This window comes from Sminthopsis crassicaudata, chromosome 3 (genome assembly GCF_048593235.1).
Source record: "Sminthopsis crassicaudata isolate SCR6 chromosome 3, ASM4859323v1, whole genome shotgun sequence".
In the NCBI taxonomy this organism is placed as follows: Eukaryota; Metazoa; Chordata; class Mammalia; order Dasyuromorphia; family Dasyuridae; genus Sminthopsis; species Sminthopsis crassicaudata.
This window is the reverse complement of record NC_133619.1, coordinates 513,103,300-513,120,251: the sequence shown is the minus strand read 5'-3', so window position 1 is coordinate 513,120,251 and position 16,952 is coordinate 513,103,300. Positions and strand designations below refer to the sequence as shown.

Genomic DNA, 16,952 nt, shown 5'->3' with positions numbered 1-16,952 from the left:
GCATTGACAGCTACAAAGAAAGGGAAAAGTTTTTGCTGACCTTTGAAGGATAGTGCATTAATTTAAACATTAATTTTTGTGAGATTTTTGAGTTCTAATTTTTTTCTCTTTCCCTTCCCCCCCTTCCCAAGATACAGACAAACTGATATTGGTTATATATGTATATTCATTTTAAACATATATCTGTATTAATCATGTTGTGAGAGAAAAGTCTGAATAAAAGGGGAAAAACTATGAGAGAATAAGCAAACAAAGGTGAAAACAGTATGCTTTGTTCTGCATTCAGTCTCCATAGTTCTTTCTCTAAATGTGGATGGCATTTTCCACCCCAATTTTATTGGAATTATCTTGGATCACTACATTGCTGAGAAGAGCTGTATAATGTTTTCCTGGTTCTTCTCACTTCACTCAGTATCAGCTCATGTAAATCTTTCCAGGCTTTTCTGAAATCAGTCCCTGGCTAGATTTCTCTCCTTAGCTCCTCACCTTCGTTTTCTGGCTTCCTTTAAGAACTAATTCCCATTCTACCTCCTTCACTAGTCCTTTCCTGGTGCTCAGTCTCCACTGAGATTACCTCCATATACACTTTATCTTATACATAACTGGATAATTACACATTGTCTCCCCTCAATATAAGCTCCTTAAAGGTGCCAAATTCATCCCTCATTTCTTTGAATTCCTAGGGCTTAGTGCTCTACCTGACATATAGAAAGTACTTCATACATGCTTGTTGACTGACTCATTGATTGAATTGGAGAGTGTTGAGATGAGGCAAGGAGGGCAATTAGGAGACTATTTTAATACCTTAGACAAGAAGTAAACTTGTCTAGAGGCCGGATGAGTAGAGGGAATAAGGAGCATATAAGAGGTGTAGGGGTAATTTTACTGATATTGCAGAAAGGCAAAGGGACTGGTCCAAAATCCAGGTATTGGGTGTCAGAGAGAGAATTGCAACTCAGGTTCTCTGATTTCACCCTCACATCCCAGCTGCCTACCTAGGCTTCCCATCAGCGCCAAGGCAACACAACAGGTCACTCCAACTCAGCAACCAGTACTCAAACAAACAAGAATTGACCTTGTGGGGGTGGTTCCTACCATATTTAGGAAACAGGAAAGGGCAGGGAGGCTTATCTCTCTCCTCTAGAGCACAGAAGTTCAGGTGCTACATTATTTTACCCTGTTTCTAGCTCTTCATTTTCCTCTCTGTGTATTTCCATTTTTTATTCTTTCTTTTTTCTCCCTTGCTGTACGTTTGTTTCAGTCTCCATCTTCCTGCCTCCTTTCTCTCACAGAATCTCAGAGTTGGAAGGGACCTCGGCGACCATCCTGTCCAAGCCGTACTTGAACAAGAATCCTCCACGATGTCCCTGCCGAGTCACCCAAGCTTTCCTTGAAGACCTTTAATGAGAGAGGAGCCCCCGCCTCTGAGGGAAGCCCGTTCCACTCTGGGAGGCTTTAATTGTTAGGAAGCTCTTTCTCCTAGCAGCTCAAACCCGTTACTTCATAATTCTTGCCCATTGCTCCTAAATCTGTCTTCTGGGTCCAAGCAGAACAAATCTAATCCTACATGGCAGCTTTTCAAGTTCTTGAAAACAGCTCTGCAGCTTCCTTGTAAGTCTGTTTTTTTTCCTCTAGGCTTAATGTCCAGCTCCTTCAACTGATGATCCTTACGGTATAATCTTAAGATCCTATCACCATCTTGGTCATCCTCCTTTGGATGCTGTCCAGCTTATCAGTATCTCTCCGAAAAAGTGGTCCCTCACACAGTACTCCAGATGTGGTCTGACCAGGGCAGAAGATAGCAGGTCTCTGACTTTTTTATTCCTGGAATTTGGGCTCAAATCATATTGGCTTGATGGCAGCCATGTCATACTGTAGGCTCTCTGTCACTGTTTTTTTCTCTACATTTTTATCTTCATCTCCACTTCTTCATTTCTCTGACTATAAATATTTTTCTGCCTTTCTACCTTGGTCTATTTCTTCTTTCTATTACTATCCCTTGCTTCCCCGTTTTCTCCTTCTTTCCTTCTGTCCTACTCTCTTCCCTTCTCTTACATTTCCTTTCCTCTCTCCCCCTTTTTCCTTATCTCTCCCTCTTTTCCCTGTCTCTTCTCTCTCCTTTTCCCTCTCCCTCTTTTCTTTTCTCCTTCCCCTTTTTTGTCTTTCTATCACTATTTCCCCATTCTCTTCTGTCTCCTTTTCCCTCCCCTCTTCCTTCTTTTAGCCTTCCTTCTCTTCCCCCATTCTCTCTCTTTGTAGAAGAGATAGGATTTATGAGATCATAGGTTTTAGAGGTTAAAAAGTACCTTAGTAATCATCTAGTTCAAAGTGTTAATTTTACAGTTGTGGAAAGTAAGACCTAGAGAGAGGAATGGGTCAGTGTCAGAGCCAGGCTTTGACTTTGAACCCAGGCCTTCTGACCCCCAGGGAGGAGTGAGAAGTCAGGACTTCCTCAGTTAGAGTTCGGAGGGCAATTCTGTTTAGATGAGGAGCCCAAAGCCCTTAGAAGAGAATCCAGATCTCTGCTTCCAGGTTGAGTCTGTCTCCACTCTGGCTCACTGTCTCCCTTGGAGTGAGTTAGCTGGGAGTGGGGCTGATGAGTTTCCTTCCCTGGAAACCTGTATGAAAAAGGAGTTCTCTGATAACAGCTTGAAGGTTATGTGTTTAGGGAAAGAGGGGAGGGCTTGGAGTGACCTTCCAGGAGGCTTCTGGGCCTTGGGACCAAGGAATCTCTTCAGTTCTTGGGCCTCATATCCCAGCTGCATTTTTCTGAGAGAAGAGCCATGTGGGGACCCTTGATTTCTTTTCTCAGTTTGGCAGTTTTGAGACCTTTTTCTAATTAATTGGACTGCTGTAGGGCTTCTGGGCTTGCTGTTTGCCTGGCTCTCATATTTGTAACCCTTTCTCTGTCTTTGACCTTTCTTTGGGGTAGGGAGGCAGGGTCCTATCTCGTCCTCAGACCAGGATCTTCCTGAAGACAAGAACCATGTATGTCTCCCCACTTAGAGATTTCCTGAAGGCAGGGGCTGTGATCCCCTCCCCCCACCTCCCATCAGCTAGGGGCTCCCTGAGGACAAGGGCCAGCTTCCAGTCCTCTTCCTCCTCCTTTTCTCAAGACAGATCTTTGCCCATGTTGCTCTGGTTAGAGGTTACTGGACTTAAACACTTTCAAGATGAGAACAGTTGGATTCTGTTATTTCTACTCCCTCCTCCCCAGAAAGCTCTGCCTTGGGGTCATCTCCCAGGGAACAGCTGCCTTCTGTCCTCCTGGGTTTTTCTTACCCTCTGTCCTACTCCAGAGAAACTTTTTGTTCTTTTCCAGAGAACACTGGGTGCCAGACAGATGGCCTCATGTGACTGGGTTTGAGGAGGGGGACCAGATCAGATGAATCCCTGGGTTCCCATTGGTACTTTTCTGAGTCAGGGCCGGGACCATGACACTAGATTAGCCAAGAGCCCATCATCTGGGCATCAGGTGTCAGAATCACCAGAAGGTCTAATGAAAATGACCTTAGAGATTATCTGTCTAGTCCAACTCTTTGTCATTCAGAGGAAAAAACTGAAGTCTAGGGAGAAATGTTGTGATTTATTGAAGGCCACCCAAGCAGAGGAAGGCTAGGGATCAGGTACCAGATGGTCTGCCTCCAAATTCAGCTCCCTTTCTAATATACCACAGTGCTTGTCCTTTGGAAGTGGCCTGAACTCAGGGCACAAGATCCTAAGCTCAGTGTTCTCTCTCTGTATCGCCATGCTTCCTCTTCTCCTCCAACAAGCTTGCCATGGCCCCAGAGACTCATTTACACAAAGATTGCATCTTGGACTTCATTCTCAAGGTTATGCAACGAAACAAGATGGATTAGCTTAAGGGGAAGAAGGGGAGAGAGGTTAGTGTTTGGCTTTCTTTGGAGAAAGGGGGGGATCTGGAAAGAGGAGGAAGAGAGAGCTAGTTTCTTGTGACAGATTATTGGACACTGCATGTGTGTGTATACATGTACATACATGTGTATATGAGAGAGTGAGCTCAACTGCATTTCTTTCAATGATAAATTTTTAAAAACAACATTATTTTGAAGACGGGTCCATAGGCTTTGCTAGACTGCCACAAAGAATATTAAGAATCCAGGGCTAAATGAAAGCTGAAATGTGTTGTGTGTATGTGCATGTAATTCCCCCCACCCCCATCATCTGTACCCTGAACTTCTTATTTCCTATTTAGCAGTCACTAAACTGCTTCCTTAGTTTCTTATCTGTCTTTTGGGGTGGTTCGTGAAACACTTCAGTTTTCTTTTAGCCCCTTGTGGCTTTCTAAACTCCTCAAATAATAGTATGTGTGTGTGTGTTTTAATTCATCATTGAAAGAAATGCGAAATTTTATTTACAGTTTAGTGAAAATGATGATGCAATTTTGTCCCCTATTTAAGTCTTTGGATCTTCTGAAATCTCTCCCTAGACTCAATATTAAGAATCCTTCTGGATCTATAGTTGGGATGAGCTGAGGTCAAATATAGTCTCTCATATTTGTCAGCTATGTGACCCTGAGATAGACTGGACAAAACCCTGGGTAACCTGTCTCAGCTACTTCAGCTGTAAAGTAACGGTCCCCACCATTATTGGGTGGTTGTGAGCCTCAAATGAGATAATATTTGTAAAGAGCTTAACACAGTGCCTAGCATATATAGATACTACTTGATTGCTTCTTTTTCTGTCCTTCCTTCCTTCTTTTCCTTCTTTCTTCTTTTCTTCCTCTTCCTATTCTTCCTCCTCTTCCTTCATCATTTCCCTTTTCTTCTTTTTTTCTCCTCCTCTTCCTCTTTCTTCTTCTTTATTCCATCCTATGAGGAAAGAATGATCATTAATAGTTATCATTGGTTCATCAAGAACAAGACATACTATAAGGCTTGCTTAATTTCCAGTTTTTTTGTTTTTGTTTTTGTTTTTGCCACATTTACCAGATTACTAAATAGGGAGAATGCTATGTCCATAGAATATCTGCATTTCAATTTTCTCATGGTATTTCTTGGATCATATGTAGGCTGCTTAAGAGGTGGAGGGTTCAGGAACTAGATGAAGACACAAAGAATATTATTTATAGAACTATATCATCCTGGAGGAAGAAGCTCTTTGAGTTTATGTTCTTCCATTTTTATCAGCAACTTGAATGAAAGCATAGATTGATATAATGATTAAATTTATAGATTACACTAAGCTGGGAGATAACTAATATGATAAATAAGAGTCAAGGTACATATAGTCTATGGTGGACAATATCTTTATGACATTTAATAGGGATTAACATAAAGTTCAGTATTTTGGTATAAAAATATCAACTGGGAAGTGGGGTTGGGTGTGTCTTGGGACAGTAGTCTGTGGAAAAGACCAGAGGTTTTAGTACATTGAAAGATCAATATGAACCAATAGTGTTGCATGGTTGCCAAACAAACACATGAAATGTTATCATCCTGTTGTCCTCTGGCCCCAGCAGACCACTTTTAGGCTAGTTTGTTCAATTCTGGATGCCTCATTTTAACAAGGACATTAGCAAACTAGTATATTCCAAGGAGGGAAGTGAAGATGGTGAAGGAACTGTAGCTCAATGTCATAAGAAGATTGGTTGAAGGATCTGGGAATTTTTAATCTGAAGATTTAGGGGAATGTGATTTCTGTCTTCTAGTATGTGATGGATTGTTTTTGTGGAAGAGACATTATTAATTTTGTGCTGTGTGAGTCTAAAGGGCAAAAGTAGCTGTGGGTGGAAGTTCCATGGAAAGAGATTGGAATTCCATTTATAGCAAAACTTGTAATAATTAGAGCTGCCTACAATGGAAATAGGGAGATGGGAATAATGAGTTCATTCATTTACCAATCTTTTATTTATCAATTACTATCTACAAGGCACTGAGCTAGATGCTGAGCATTCAGTGACAAAAAGTCAAGAAAGTTAGATAAGTGATTAAAAACAAAGAGAGAAGAAAAAAGACAGAGAGAAAGGGAGAGGGGAGGGAGAAAGGAAGGGAGACAGAGAGAAGAAAGAGAGAGACTGAGACAGAAACAAAGAGAGGTGAGGAAATGGAAGGGGGGAAGAGAGACATACAAGAGGGAGGAGAGACAGAGATAGAGACAGAAACAGACAGATTCAGAGACAGAAAGATAGAGGATGGGGATCCAGTACTAATAATTAGTCTGGCATAGGAGGTAGCTCCTGGGCTATCCTTTGAAGGGATTTAGGGCATCCATGAAGCAGAGAAGAGATTGCATTTTGGCCAATAGTAAATCTTTTGTGCAAAGTCTCAAGACAGAGGTGAAATGACCTTCTCTGTGACTTGTTGGGAATATTATAGAAGAGAACAGGCTTTGGGCAGTGTTTGAATAAGGTGGCCTCCAAGATACTATCATTTTCTAATTCTATGATCATCTCTTTAATTTTATTCTCTGTCATTCCTTTCTGTAGGCTAAAGTTTCTGTCTTTCTTACCCAGAATGTTGAAATTTTTACCAGCAAGCCAGTCCAAAGCCAATAGTTGAAAGAATTCTGGACACTTGCTCTTGTTTGAATCCCAGGTCTTCTACTTACTGGCTGAGGGATGTTGGCAAATCACTCCCTTGTATGGGCTTCAGTTTCCTTCCCTGTAAAACCAAGGGGCAGGGTCTATGCCTTCCAATTTCCCTTTTTAGTTCTAAGTTTCTGTGACCCCTAGGGCCCTCAAATGAGAGGCTCAAAAAAGCAAGAACTAGCTAACCCTGGGCATAATCAGCTAATTAGACCACCCAATAATTAGACCACCCAGTGGGCATGAGAAGGAGACATGGAGATGAAGGAGCATAAAAGAAGGAACAAGGAATGGGAATTAGAGACAGATGGAAGCAGGACCAGGAGAGAAGACAAGGGACAGAGAGCATGGAGGGGCAGCCATAGAGTGGGCCAGACAAGGAAATGTGGTAGAGGGAAAAATCAATGAGCTTGAAGTCAGATCTGGGTTCTAGTGCCAGCAGTGTTCTCATTTTCTCTGAATTCCAGTTTCCTTCTCTCTAATGCGAGGAAATCAAGTTAGATGGATGGTAAGGTCTCTCCCAGATCTGACGTACTTGGACTGAAGGAATGAGGAAATGAGGGAGAGGTTGGGGGGACAGGGGTGGGGTCAAATGGTTTGGAGGAAGAGAGGCTGCAGGGGGGCTGGGCAGGGCTAGCCAGGCTCCCAACATTGCTGGCCTGAGGAAGGTGTGGGAGGGCTGGGTTTCAGTTAAAGCTAATCTGGCTGGAGTCTTGCATTCCTAAATCCAAAGGTTATTCTGAGGTGAAGATAACAGGCATGAATATCCCACTGGATTTCCCAAATATCCAAGACTTCAGACTGAGGGCTCCTTGAACTAGAGAAGGAACAATGCTCCATCTTTCATCCCCGTCCGTGTTTATGTGGCTGTTACAGAATGGCAGCACTGGAAGGGCCCTTACAAAAGCTGAGAGGAACCTCGGAACAAAGAATGCCAAAGCTAGAAAGGACTTTAGAACATTGAACAGAGAACATTAGAGCTAGCAAAGAAGATTCCTAGAATCCTCGATTTCCTTCAAATGGACAGTACAGTGGTGCAGTGGATAAAATACTGGGCTTTGAATCAGGAAGATTCAAATTCAGGAATTCAAATCTGACCTCAGACACTTAAATAGCTGTGTGCCCCTAGGTAAGTCACTTAACCCTATTTTCCTCAATTTCCTCATTTGTAAAATAAGCTAGAGAAAGAAATGACAAACAATCCATAATTTTTGCTAAGAAAACCCCGAATGACGTCCCAGAGAGTGGAAAGCGATTGAAACAACTGCACAGCCACAATTTTCCTCAATGTACAGCTCAAACTCAGCCCAGTGTATGAAACCTCTTTTGACTCCAGCTCCCAGAGTCTGCTCCCCACAAATCCTTCATTTTACAGAACTAAATGTTGCTGGAGCCCCCAGGGAGGTAAAGCAATTAACCCATGCTCCCTCAACTGGACTTTTGAGAGTTGAGATGAACATACCAGGTTTAGTCTTATTTCTGCAGTGCACTCCTCCAGTTTTCTGGCCTAGCTTGTCCCTTATCTCTACATGCATTGCTCCCTATTTTCTTCCCCTCACATGGTGAGTTAGCAGAAGCAGGGCCAGCTTAGAAAGTCTATTCAATTAAACAAACAATTGGCACTGGAGATTAAAAAAGGAGGAACTAACTCCTTAGGGAATTTATAGTCTAATGGGGAGATGCAGCATACAGAAAAAAACAAAAACAATGGTATGAAGCAGAATATGAGAAGTGTTAGAGAGGGATGAGAGATTTCAGGAGGGAAGAATCACTTCTGGATAGTGTGACCATGGAAGGTTACCTGAGCAAAGTAGCACCTTAAGGGAAGGGATGGTTTTCAACAGGTAGAGAAATGGGTGGGGTCCAGCATAAAGTGTTTCAGGCCAGGCAGTCTACCTGTGCTAATGTTACCAAAATGGGAGGTAACAAGGTGAGACTGTGGAACAGCTAGGAGCCCAATTTCATTGAAATAAAGATTGTATAATAATTATATAAAGATTGTAATAATAATGTAGTTAGCATTTTTACAGTTTGTAAAACACCATACTATGTTATTTCTTTTAATCCTCATATCAACCCTAGGGAGGGAGGTCTATTATTATTCTCATTTTAAAGATGGGGAAACTAAGGCAGGCAGAAGTTAACGTTTCTTGTTCTGGATCACATAGTTGGTAAAAGTCTGAGGTTGGATTTGAATTTGATCAAAGGATCAATTTGATTCCTGACTAACTTGGTGGTGCAGTGAATAGAGAGCCTGGCTTGGAATCAGGAAGTCTCATCTTGAGTTAAAATTTGGTCTTATACACTTATTGTTTGATCCTGGGTTAGTCACTTAACCTTCCTTGACTGTTTTCTATAAAATGAGGAAACTACTCTAGCATCTTTGCTAAGAAAACCTCACATGGAGAGTTCAGTGGTTCGGATAGAGCACTGGGCTTGGAATCAGCAAGACTCATTTTCATGACTTCAAATCTAACTTCAGACACTCAAATAGTTGTGTGACCCTAGGTGAGTCACTTAACCCTATTTGTCTCAGTTTCCTCATTTGTAAAATGAGTCAGACATGACTGAGCAAAATTCTTAATTCTAGTGCAGTGCTCTATCCACTGTGTCCCCTGGCAGCCTTTGGATTGGGGCCAGATTGTGGAGGGAGGGCATTGAATGGCAGTCTAAAGACTCCAGACAGAGCCATGCATTAGGAAGATTATTCTGTAATCTGTCAAAGATGGTCTGTAAAGCGATTTTAAAAAAAACCCAACTGGCTAGAAGTAACTTATTGGAAATAATTCATTCTCCTTATTGAATAGCGAAAAAGCATTACATTTCTAATTGGAACTTGAGTTCAAATTTTAGCATTGCTTCTTCCCACCTTGGACAATTCCCTCTAGTCTTAAGTCTTTTCATCTATAAAGTTAAGAGATTGGACCAGATTATCTCTAAATTGGATTATTGGTAGAGAAGGAAGCCAGAAAAGCAGTAGCCAGGAAGGAAATGGAAGTATGGGGAGTGGAGAATGGAGGTGGAAATGGTGATTCATTTGTTAGCTTGGGGTTGAACTGTTTCTTTAAGGGAAACTAGGGACATGGATCACTAACCCCCCCCCTTATCCCCAAGGTTCAGCTCTGGCCCACAGGGTGTGGATCTCAGAACCTTGGGGCTCTGCCAGGGAAGCTGACCGGCTGCTGGTTCACACAGTTGGAAAACAACAGCCAGTTCCCCATTCCCAAGCCCAGGGAGAGAGCTGCCCAGGGAGATGGCAGCCCCATATTCAGGAGCACTCAAGTCTGGGAGAGTGGTGGTGGGTAGGAGTTGTAGGCACATTGTTGGCTTCTTAGTAGCCCTGGAGAAAGAGGGGGGAGAAGGGAGCCCTTCTTCTCTGCCTCCTGTAGTCTCTCCCCTCTAGCTGAGAAAAAGGGAGGAATAACTCAACTTGGACAAGCCAAGACTTCTGATTCCTTCTCCCTCCCCGCCCTCTCTATCCCCAACAATTTTCAGTCTGAGAGAGTCTTACTCTCTCTCTTTCCTCCATAATCTGTTGGATAGGTTTCTTAGCTTGCATGGGTCTCAGGGGCCCTTAGTGGAGTTGGGGGGTGTCTTCCCCCAATCCTGAAAATGTTCCAGGCAGACAACATTGTCTACCCTCTCAGTTCCCTCACCCCTGCCAGGCTGAGGGGGAGGGAAGGTTCGTTTCTATCCAGCAGCATCTGTGTTTTGCTGGGCCCCCAAGCGCCTTAAGAACAAGTCTTTGTGTGGCTGTAAAAATGAGAATTCTCATTAGAGGAAACAGACCATGGCCTGCATTAAATTGTCTGCAGGCTCCCAGTGCTTTTCTTAGTTACCAGAATCTCTTGGAGGGGAATCATAAAATTAAAGACTGTCAGAGGTGGAAGGGAATCTGATAGCAGAGAATGTCTGCGCCAGAAAGGACCTAAGAGTTAGGAGGGATCTTAGGGACCATCTTTTCCAACTCCCTCATTTTACTGAGGCCCAGAGAGGGAAATCACTTGGTTAAGGTCATACAGCACTAGATGGAAGCCAGGAACCCAGATTCTCACGCTTTCCGCTACATGATGCTGTCTTCATTACCCTAGAAAGGTTTTAAGAATCATTGTTGTCACCTCCTTCCTATCTTCCAATAAATCTGGGGTAGTTTAGGTGAAGGGATCTGGACAAAATGTCCCCCTAAATTTAACTGTTTCCGAGGCAAAGTCCTGGTTGGAGAGCCAGCTTGAGGTGAACAGGCTTTTCCTCTCAGGTGCCCATACCTAGAGGGCATCCCTGCACCTTGCCTCATGTTTCTCCTCAGCTTCCATGCCTTTCTCTCAAGCTCTTGCAGGAGTAAAAGCCAGGCCACTCCTTTCTCTGTCCTGATTATCCTACTGTCCTCAGAAATGCCCTTGCAAAGTTGAACAACTTTGTCTTACATTAAAAAATTCCTAGTCATGCCTTTGCCCAGCATTTCAGTGGACCAGAAAGAGCCTGTACCACCAACACTGACTCCTGCTTAAGGGCTGAATAGAAGCGTCAGAGGCTCAGCAGATCAAGCTTTGGACCTGGAGTAAAGAAGACTAGAATTCAAATCCAGATTTACTAGCAGTGTAATCCCCAGGTAATCACTTAACTCTCTCAGTTTCCTCAGCTGTAAAATCAAGATAACAACAGAACCAACCTCACACAGTTATTGTGAAGATCAAATGAGATAAACTTTGTAAAACATTTAGTAAATGCTTGTTCCTTGTCCTACTTCCCCCTTTTTCCGAGGAATATTCTGTGACTGAATTGTCCCTGCTTTGGGGTTTTTCTATTTTGGAGGCATTTCCTGGGGGCTGGCCTTGGGTACCCACCATCATAGGTAGGCGGACCCCTTCTGACATGTGCATCAGCAGCATTAATAACTCTTAGGCCTGAGACACAGGAGCAAGCAGAGTATAAAATAGAGCTTGTCTCCATCATGAAGCCTCTCCTGACCATTCTAGGTAAAACAAATAATGACACTGACGTAGAAAAACCTGGTGTCTAATCATGTTCCTTTTTTTTTACCTATTTCCTCTTCTGTAAAATGATTAGATTAGACCCTTCATGGTCTTTAAAGTCCAATCCAGGTTCTATGGGCTAAAAGCCCAGTGCAGTGGTGCAGTGGACAGAATGCTGGCCATAGTATCAGGAGGACCTGAATTCAGACCCAAAGTCAGACACTCACTAGCTGTATGACCCATGGGCAAGTCACTAGCCCAGCTTGCCTCAGTTTCCTCATCAGTAAAGTAAGCTGGAGAAGGAAATGGCAAACTATTCCAGTGTCTTTCCTAAGAAAACGCCAAATGGGGTCACAGAGAGTTAGATATGACTGACTAAAAACCAAAAGGGGTCCTACTAGAGGTGACAGTCTATGTTAAGGAAATCTGGCCTTAATATTCTGTATTCTAAGCTTCCTTCTAACTTTAACAATCTGTCCAGACTTTGTGCCAGAACATTCTCTGATCTAAAGTAGCACTGCTATTCTGTGTTGTCGGTTCTAGTACTGGCTAACACTTTCATTTATAGCCTAATATTTTATGTGCTAAGGGCCCTTCTGGTTCTAACATCCTAGGTTAAAAGCAACTGGGGGAGCAGTAGATAGAATATTCGTCTTGAAATTAAAAAATGTTGGGGATGGTTTGCCATTTCCTTTTCTAGTTCATTCGACAGATGATGGGAAACTGAGGCTGAGGGGGGTTAAGTGACTTGGCCAGGGTCACAGCTAATGTCTGAGGCCAGATTTGAATCCAGGAAGAGAGTCTTTCTGACTCCATGTTGGGCATTCTAGTCACTGTACCACTTTGCTACTCCAGAAGAACTGAACTCAAATTTTGCCTCCGAAATTTTATAGTTGTATGCTCTTGAGCACTTAGCTTCAGTTGCCTGCCTTATGTAGTATTATTATATCAAAAGACACGTGTAAAGCTTATTGCAAACTTTAAACTACTATATAAATATTAACTATTCTTTTTTCTTCTATTTTCAAGTCCCTTCTGGTCCTAATATTTTTTTCTTTGTGTTCCAATAATTTATCTTCTAAGAGCCCTTCCAGCTCTGGCATTCTGTGTTCTGTGTTCTAAGATTTCCTCCAGCTCTATGATTTTGTATTTCAATACTCTGTGTTCTGAACATTCAGTATTTTAGGACCCCTCCCAACTCTGTCGTTCTCTGGGTCTGAGTTTTTGTGTGTGCTAAAAAGACACATTATCAGGTTACCTGGCACCGGGGCCAGCAGCTTTGGGCTCCCGGGGTGTGATCCAGCCTCCCCATCTCCGAGTCTTGGGCGTTTCTCTGTTTGATTCCACTTTGCCCAGTGGGGAAGGAGGGGGAGCTGGGACTAAACAACGACAATTTGTCTCTGCATCCACCCTGTTCTAAAGTGGATTTGCCGGTTTTAGTTTAGAGTTTCCCCTTGGGGATCCCGCCTGACTTAATCCACCCACCTCGGCTAATCCTGGCTCAGTCAGACAGTGAAGGGGAGAGGCAGATTTACTCCAAACTGAGCTGGGGTTGGCTTTGGGGGCAAGGGGTGGGATCTGGGACTTGCTCCAGTCTGAGGTGGGGAGACACAGCCCTGGCTTTGTAGAATCATAAATTTAGAGTTTGATTGAACTCATCCAGCTCCTCTCACTTTACAGATTAGTAAACTGAGGCAATGACTTGCCACAACTAGGAAGGATTTGAGTCTGGCCAATCTTATTCCCAAGTCCAGTGGAGCATACCAGGCTGCCTCTGATGGGAACAGACCAGCCTTTGCCCTTGGAAAGTCTCATGCTAACTAGTCAGAATCAAAGATCATAACAGACAGAAATAGAGACAAGGGAAACAAATTCTGAGAGTGACTCCCTGGGTAAATAACATAATAAACACTGGGTGTGGTCTGACCGGGAAGGCTTCCTGGAGGAAGTGAGTCTTGAGCAGTTGATCCCCAAAGAGCACTGCTGGAGTCTCAGAACTTGGATTTCCTTCCTGGCCCTAGGGATGACAGGAAGCTGTTGAAATAGTCTTTGGAAAGGAAAGTAATTAGTGGTTTAACATTGGCCTGGCTGGCAGGCCCTCCTGCTCTGATACGACCCCAAGTTGGGATGCCCTGTGATAGTCCCGTCAGAGTCCCGTCAGAGATGACTCAATGATCCTCTAATTTAATTCAGTGTACTTTTGTCCAGCTCCTTGTGGGGCCTTCAGAGGAGAGGAGAAAAGAATATTTAGGAAGGAGCCTTGGGCTAGGATTTAAGAGACTCTGTTCTGCTCTTAGTTGTGTGTCCTTCAACAAGTCACTTAATGTCTCTGAGCAACAGTTTTCTTATCTGTTAAAAAGAAAATAAAAAAAGAGGGAGATGGTTTAATTGACCATGATGGTCCCTTCCAGCTTGAATGTCCTATGAACTATATAAGGATCTTAAGAAAGGTAGCAAATGAGAGGATGCATTCGGGGAATGATGTTCATTTGGAACATAGTGAGAAATAAGGCTGGAAAGATAGAGTCCAGATTGTGGAGGGTCTGGAAGGCCAGGATCAGGAGTATGGTCATTCCTTTGGGCAGTGGGGAGCCAGTTTTTGAGTAGGGGAGTGATGTCATAATGGTGCATGAGGAAGATGGCAGCTAGGAGGTAGATGATAGATAGTATCATGCTCAACTTTGAGTCGGGAAGACTCAAATTCTGACTCAGAACTTACTTGTTATGTGGCCCCCTGGGCATGACACATAGCTTTGGTTACAGCCCCATCTGTAAAGTGGGGATATTAATAGCACTCACCTCACTGAATTGATGGTGATAATAAAAAGAGGAAAAGGGAAAGCCTGTGCAAACCAAAAGGGGCTATTAAAGTTTGTCATCAGGATCAAAGACTTCAGCTGGTCAGACTGGACTTCTTAATTTATAGTATCAAATCTCCTACATCTATATTTATACCAATCTATATCTTGTTTCTACATTGTTTGCAGGTTGTCACCCACATTTAGCAACTTGTGAGCAGGGATTGATTTTTGCCTCTCTTTATATCCCCCAGAACTTAGCACAGTGCCTGGCACATAGTAGGTGGTTTAAGTAAATATTTATTGACTGAGCATCTTTGTACCAGCTGTTTCTCATCTCTTTTCCCCTGAAATCTCTTGTTTATTTAAAAACTCTAATGGGAGCTTTTCCTGATCATCCTCTCCTCCTTGTGATCTTGAATTTATTTTCTGTGATTTTAGATGTTCATATTTGTTCTCCCTCTGGCTAGATTATAAAGCTGTCCTCAAGGGCAGATCCTGTTTCACATTTTGTCTTGGCAACCTGATGCCTAGCACTGTGGCTGGCACAATCAAGATTCTCAATAAAGACTTGTTGATTGATTAATGACTGAAGCTTGTTGTTGGACAGATTGGAGAGGGGAAGGCCTGGAATGCAGAAAGACCTGTTAGGAACCCATTACAATGGCCCAGGTGAGAGGTGGTAAAGACTTGAACTCAGATATGGCCAGGGAAGGACTGAGTGGAAGTTGTGGAGGTTAGAATCCACTATATTTTTCCACTAAATTTTTCCCTTGAAAGTTGGAGGAGAAGCATTGTAAGGTTACAGAGAGAGGGAAAGAGGGGATTCCAAAAACTGCCTGTAACGAAGGGGGCAGTAGGCTTTCCTTGCAGGAAATCAACATATTAAATCAACAAACATTTACTGAGATACTTTGTGAGCTTCAAATTAAGCATTGTAGTGATGTGAGTTGTGATGATGATATGATTATTGTTAGTCAACAATTTTTAAAATGAAAATATTTGCCTAGGTAATCTCCAAGGTCCTTTCCAGTTTCATCATCCTGTATTCTGTGTTCAAAGGTCCTGCCCAACTCTGACATTCTCTCATCTAAGTTGTAGATCTGCTGTTATGGTCCCTATCGGCTTTGTCCTTCGAGGCTGCCATTATAAATGTATCTCTGAAATAGATAAGTTTTGTCAGGAGTAGAGGGTACAGATGGGAGAGGAGAAGAAATTAGTGCAGTGAGGTCACTGTGGGGCTACCTGGGGAAGACTTTGAAGTCAAATGTGAGACCAAAAAAATGAGACCTAGAAAGGTGAAGGTATAAGGAGAGATCTCTTAGTTCTTGAGGAAGGGGCAGCCTGGACTTGGGGAAAAAGAAAGAGGTTGGGAATAAACCCAAATCTATTCTCTTCCTCAACTATCACCATCATTCAAATTCAAATAGAAGGTCTCAGTAAATGTTTATCAATGTAACATGTTGATTTCCTGCAAGGAAAGCCCATTGCCCTTTTCCTTCCAGGTAATCTTTGGAATTTCCTCTTTCCCTCCCTTCTATCTAGAGCTGGAAATAGACTCTGAGTGGGATTGGTGACTCTTCTATCCTTGGATCTCTGGGTGATGGTTAGTTTGGGGTTTACCCCTTCCCTATGTAGCAAACAATCCAGGCTTAAGAAGAGACCTAGATCTGAATTCTATCCAGTTCTGCTGCTTACCAGCTGAGTGGCTTTGAGTGATTTGTCTGAATCTGTTTTTCTTTCAGTAAAATGGGAATAATGATTATAGCTTGTACAGTGAAGCCTGTAGCCTTGCAAAGATGTTCTTTGCCAGCTTAGATTAAGCCCTAATGTGAATTATGGTTATGATTATTGTTATTTTTCCTGGCCCTTTCCTACATTACTAATCTTTTACAATTAATGTTATGATCCTATGAAAATGGATTCCTTGCTGTTCCTTGAAAAAGACATATCTCCTGACTGAGCATTTCCATTGGCTGTTTCCCATGTCTCTTTCCTTCCTCATCTTTGCTCCCTGACTTTTTTCAAGTTCCAGTTAAAAATCCCGCCTCACAAAAGAAATCTTTTGTGAACCTCTTTTCTCTCCAATTACCTCCAATTTATCTTGTGTATATCTTGTATGTACATAGCTGCTTCCCCACTAGGTTGTGATCTCTCTGAGGGAAGGGCCCATCTTTTGTCATTCTTGTGCACATAGTAGGTACTAAACCAATGCTTACTGACTTAGCTTGGTTTTTATAGTGCCTAGATTTCACTGTGCATCCCTAGAGTTATGATGATTGTTAATAATAATTACTAGGTATTGTGGCCCCAACTCTCTCTACATCTCTCCAGTAAGCCTTCTGAGCCTCAGCTCAGGGCTGAGGGAGTCCTGCTGAAGGATCTCAGAGCCCAGTTGGGCCACCCCAGGGAGTCCATAATAATGAGGCCACAGCTTTGAGCTTGCGTTTCAGGCTTCAAAGGCCCCTCCTCCTCTTATCCTCCTGCGGTGATCTGGGAAAGCAGGCCATCACTTATTTTCATTTGAGTCACTCATTAGCTGGTAGCTAGACGTGTCTCTCCCTTCCTCCTCTTAAAGGTGGGAGCCTGCTTTTAGAAGCACCAATTTATGGGATCTTAGCGAGAAGAGCCCAT

The 16,952-nt window shown here is 42.9% G+C and overlaps 1 protein-coding gene and 1 long non-coding RNA gene across 10 annotated transcripts in view; one reads left to right on the top strand and one right to left on the bottom strand.

Moving 5' to 3' along the window:
- The window catches only part of ARRB1 (arrestin beta 1), a 119,228-nt gene that overhangs the window by 12,653 nt on the left and 89,623 nt on the right, over positions 1–16,952 (top strand). Inside the window, exon 2 of one of the 9 annotated variants that reach the window (XM_074304079.1) lies at positions 1,293–1,611. The exons of the other annotated variants lie outside the window; for them this stretch is intronic. Coding sequence (XP_074160180.1) covers positions 1,568–1,611 — 44 coding nt within the window. The 5' untranslated portion in view covers positions 1,293–1,567. The remainder of the gene's footprint in view (positions 1–1,292; positions 1,612–16,952) is intronic. 9 annotated transcript variants of the gene reach the window in all.
- The window catches only part of LOC141563261 (uncharacterized), a 42,853-nt gene continuing 29,468 nt past the window's right edge, over positions 3,568–16,952 (bottom strand). Inside the window, exons 4-6 of the long non-coding RNA XR_012488380.1 lie at positions 6,472–6,623; positions 4,687–4,832; positions 3,568–3,860 (exon numbers count right to left, since the gene is read on the bottom strand). This is a non-coding gene — a long non-coding RNA (uncharacterized LOC141563261). The remainder of the gene's footprint in view (positions 3,861–4,686; positions 4,833–6,471; positions 6,624–16,952) is intronic.